General features: G+C 38.2%; 2 protein-coding genes across 3 annotated transcripts in view; one reads left to right on the top strand and one right to left on the bottom strand.

Annotated features, from left to right (window-relative positions):
- LOC103391513 (TGF-beta receptor type-2-like) overlaps window positions 1-4,588 on the bottom strand; it is a 16,755-nt gene that overhangs the window by 8,522 nt on the left and 3,645 nt on the right. Inside the window, exon 1 of one of the 2 annotated variants that reach the window (XM_008327797.3) lies at window positions 1,637-2,189. The exons of the other annotated variant lie outside the window; for it this stretch is intronic. Within the exon in view, the coding sequence (XP_008326019.1) occupies window positions 1,637-1,691 (55 nt within the window). The 5' untranslated portion in view covers window positions 1,692-2,189. Of the gene's footprint in view, window positions 1-1,636; window positions 2,190-4,588 lie in introns of those variants that run through there. 2 annotated transcript variants of the gene reach the window in all.
- LOC103391512 (alpha-aspartyl dipeptidase) overlaps window positions 2,347-4,588 on the top strand; it is a 5,966-nt gene continuing 3,724 nt past the window's right edge. Inside the window, exons 1-5 of the mRNA XM_008327796.3 lie at window positions 2,347-2,548; window positions 2,979-3,067; window positions 3,157-3,231; window positions 3,332-3,411; window positions 4,279-4,452. Coding sequence (XP_008326018.1) covers window positions 2,457-2,548; window positions 2,979-3,067; window positions 3,157-3,231; window positions 3,332-3,411; window positions 4,279-4,452 — 510 coding nt within the window. The 5' untranslated portion in view covers window positions 2,347-2,456. The remainder of the gene's footprint in view (window positions 2,549-2,978; window positions 3,068-3,156; window positions 3,232-3,331; window positions 3,412-4,278; window positions 4,453-4,588) is intronic.

The raw sequence follows: 4,588 nt of genomic DNA, 5'->3' as shown, positions 1-4,588 counted from the left end.
GCGTTACCCCCCCGACAACATAGCTCCTAGGTTCATTCGGATACTCAAACCCCTCCACCACGTTAAGGTTGCGATTCAAGGAGAGGCCGAATCAAGTCTCAAGTCAAAATAGGCAAAGTCCGAGTCCAATCCAAGTCAAGACTGAAAAGTGTCAAGTCAAGTCCCAAGTCCTGCCGTTTCTGTTTTCGAGTCCTTTCGAGTCCTTCCACTCACTGCCACTCGTTTTTTGTTGACCATATCGTAGTTTTTAAATCCGAACAACACGATCTTTGCTATCATTTTCTCTAACCCGCGCATTGTTCGACAGCTCTTTCTCATTGGTTGTCCCGCAATTTGATTGGCCAACGTTTTATTTGATTGGATGCTGTGCCGACAGCACATACGTACACAATGAGAGATACAGAGCGCTCCTCAATAACTTACTTTATAATCTTTGGGTTTTGGAGAAAGTATCAAGTCTTGTCGAGTCACAGGGCTCGAGTCCAAGTGAAGCCACGAGTTATTGATGTTAAACTCCAAGTCGAGTTCCAAGTCTCTTTACATTTTGTCAAGTCGAGTCTAAAGTCATCAAATTGATCACTCGAGTCTGACTCGAGTCCAAGTCATGAGACTCGAGTCCACACCTCTGCTTCTTAGGATTTACATATGTGTGTGTGTATGGAGGCCTGTCTGCCTACAATAACTCAAAACTTGAGCTGCAAAGAAGTAAGGACAATTGTGTGTGTCAATGTGTGCGTGTGTGCATGCTCTCCTTCCCTAGGAGTAAATTAATTCCAGGACTGAGCAGTTTTCAGAGCAGAGTTGGTATCCACGACTCCACCCTCAAATAATCATGGTAAAATTATCAGGCACACACGATGGGCTAACACACATTATCCTCTTTAGAAAAAAAAAGACTGTGTGCAGAGACAATGGTTTCCAAAAAATTCTGCGGACTCCATGCATCTTTGTCAATCCTTGTAGTATGATGATTTTTGGTCTTTGCCATTATGATCTGATGGTCTTTGCCATTATTATTATAATTTTCATAGGATTTACATAATAACTTTCAAAAATAAAATCCCTATTTTCCACTATTTTGCTATAAAATTGCATTTAAAATTGATGTACATTTTCTTACAAAACACTGGGACACAGCCTGTTTGTGCTTCCGAAGACGTCTTCAGTGTAAACTACTTTCATACCAAAACTTGTTAGCAGGTAACCTCATTAATTGAGCTCTCCCAATGTACCTGTTTCACCTGTAGCTGTTACCTTTTCAACGTGACTCTTTCCTTATTTTTTTTTAAAGTGTGTTGCAGGTAGAACTTAATTAAATCATAATACAAAAAGTGAAGATTCTGTTCTCTTTGTCCAATTTCCCTGACCAAAAGGCTCAGAATCTAAACATGTTTCAACATATATAATGTTGAATAAGTAGTCAATTGGTCATTATTAGTGAACAATCAGAGTATAGCAAAACATGCTTTGTTGTATGTGTGTGTTTTTTTTTTGTTTTTTTTTTTAGCTTTTCTGGACAACGAACAAACCTACACATCTATACCATCCTAAAACGTCTTCAATGTTCAAAACTGTCAGCTGCACTTGCGGTTCAGTGGTTATAAAAAGAAAATGTTCCCGCTTTTCTTCAACTCACCTCCACTGATAAAGATTAGAATCCAGGTCCAAAGAGTCGGGAACCAGAACTTCATTTTTTTTTAAATGATCTCCAGCTGCAGCCCCTGCAGCACTAACCCCTCATTTTGTATTTTTGTCCCCTTACGTCCTTTTGTACTCCTATGCGTCCCCCTGTCCTTTTCTGCTCCTTTGTTCTCCCGTCTATCTGTCACAGAGCCCGATATTCGTTTTGTTTTGTTTCCAGTCTATTCTTCTGCAGCGAAGTAGAAGTCCAGATGTTTTTCATCCAGATGTGTTTAAGCCCGCCCCATTCCCGGTGCTGCTGCTGCTGCTCCTTTAATTTTTTAACCGCAGATTCAACTCACACCAAAATTCTCTCTTTTTCCATTTCATCACAGTAAACAATAACCCACTACAATCAAGAAATATTGATGTGGAAACATTTTGCTAATGTTATGTATTTTAAAAATAATCTTTGACGTTATCTGTTTTTTTTACGATGTTTTAATAATTATTATTTTAGTTTCAGTTCGTAATTTTATTTTATTTTATTTTATTTTTTTTGTTTTATTTTATTTTATTTTATTTTATTTTATTTTATTTTATTTTATTTTATTTTATTTTATTTTATTTTATTTTATTTTATTTTATTTTATTTTATTTTATTTTATTTTATTTTATTTTGTGACAGCTGCAGAGATGCTCCGCCCCGTGGCGTGTGTGGCTGTTTGGTTTCGTATTTCAACCGTAGCAGAGTGCAGACTCGAACTTTTCAGTCTCTGCCGCTGCTTCTACTACCGGCTTAGTCTCAGTTCGTCTGAACGAAGAAAAAAAAAAATATGCGGAGGCTCCTGCTGGTTTCTAATTCTACTCTGTACGGCAGCGGATACTTGGACCACTGTGAGGAGAATATTCGCTCCTTTTTCTCCCGGTAATGCGTGCGTGCTGTTACGCACAGTTTAAAACACTTTCACACAGTATTTATACGTTTACGTTTACAAACTGGTAGCCTTCTATAATCACGTAATCAGCTTTTTACTATACTGAAACGTATGGTAAATTTTAAGTTGTCATGTTTAAAAATGTATCACTTAACATTATAAAATTATAAATCAACTCGTTCGTTGTAATTCAATTGCATTGAAAATAATGTATTATTTTACTGAGATAACTTTTCATGATACAACAAAAGTAGTTTGAGTGAAGTTTAACATTCAATTTACCAGGTTGTTATCAAAATGTAGTCAAACCTAGCTTTTAACTGTGGAGATTGGTAATAAAAAATTAAAAAAAAATAGCACATTGACCTTTAACCCCTGCAGCAAAGTCAGTGAAGTCCATGCTCTATTTTATTGTTTTAGTGATGTGAAACGAGTGCTGTTTGTGCCGTACGCGCTACACGACAGAGATGAATATGCTAAAATCGCCAGGAACAAGTTTCAATCCCTGGGTATATTTCAAAAACGAAAAATATTTTTTTTTTACCATTGCAATTATTACTATATGCATTTAGCTGTAGTTCCTCTGTTTGACCTGCAGGCTATGAGGTTGACAGCATCCACGAAGCAGCCGATCCTGTGGAGGCCGTCAGGAAAGCTGAAGCTATTTTCATCGGTGGGGGTGCAATACAGACAGTGGAGGTGGAGGGGGTTGGGGGCAGTAATTGAAAAATTTCCATCGTGCTGCCATTGCTTTTCACTTTTGTGCGTTGCAGGTGGAGGAAACACTTTCCGTCTCCTAAAGTGTCTCTATGACAACAAGCTGGTGACAGAGATCAGAAAGCGAGTCCTTGAGGTAGGCAAAAGATTTCATTATATACTTACAGAGTAGACCAGGGATTTAGCCCCACAGACCCGCAGTGATGTTGACACACTGCTGCGTCCATGAATAAGTTCAAAATTGTTTTTTATTTTCTGACTTAGGCTGGGTAAAAATATCCATTCATCAATGCGTTAAAATTCATTCCCTCTCAAATTCAACTTTGATTCAGCAACAGTGCCCCCTACTGTTACTCCGTGCAGGGATTACTTGGCTGTGAGTTGATCCTGTGAGTGTCTAAAGATAAGATCGCTGCCCCCCAATGGCCACAAGTTGTAAATACCAGCAAATTATTCAAGCCTTTGACCACAACACCTCTGGCCAGTGGGGGGCGCTGTCATGTTCCTTTTTTGTTTGTTTTTTTTTTTTTACTTTTGTGGCATATTTATTATTTTTATTTAGTACTAGCATTATAATGCTGGTGCTTTATATTTAGGGATGTCAGATAAGGTCGGCCGATATAAGCATAATTATGTAATATCTGTAAGAATCGTTATCGTTTTTTCCTCTGGTTTTGAAACCCGACAACGCAGTGCCGAGGTTTCGCGGAAGTTTTTTCCTCTGGTTTTGAAACCCGACGACGCAGTGCCTAGGTTTCGCGGAATGTGATGTGTGCTCTAAAAAATACTGTAATAAGAGATAAGATCAAAGTTTTAAGCTTTGTTTGATCTAATAAAATAGTTTGAATAAAAATTTTAAGAGGCCTTTCATGTTGCGTAACACACCATTGATGAAGTTGTTTAAAAACACAAAAGTACGATTTATCTGATTTACTTGATTAACAAATGAAAAAAATTGAAAACATATTTGATAATTGCAGCTCTTTTCACTCCGTCTCCTCAGGAAGGTGTCCCCTACATGGGTTCCAGTGCTGGTACTAATGTGGCCACCATCAGCATCAATACTACCAATGACATGCCAATTGTCTTCCCTCCATCCTTCTCTGCCATTGGCCTCGTTCCATTCAACATCAACCCTCATTATCTGGACACTGATCCTAACAGTCGACACATGGGGGTGAGTCTATGGCCCTCTTTACATGGCTGATATAGTCGTATTGTCACCGTGTAAACACCACCTATATCTCAAGAAGGACTTTGAAACACTAACCTATTTTTTGCAAACCATGAACCTCTGTCTTCATGTACATTTG

This window comes from Cynoglossus semilaevis, chromosome 16 (assembly GCF_000523025.1).
Source record: "Cynoglossus semilaevis isolate Cse_v1.0 chromosome 16, Cse_v1.0, whole genome shotgun sequence".
Lineage (NCBI taxonomy): Eukaryota > Metazoa > Chordata > Actinopteri > Pleuronectiformes > Cynoglossidae > Cynoglossus > Cynoglossus semilaevis.
This window is presented reverse-complemented; position numbering and strand designations above follow the sequence as displayed.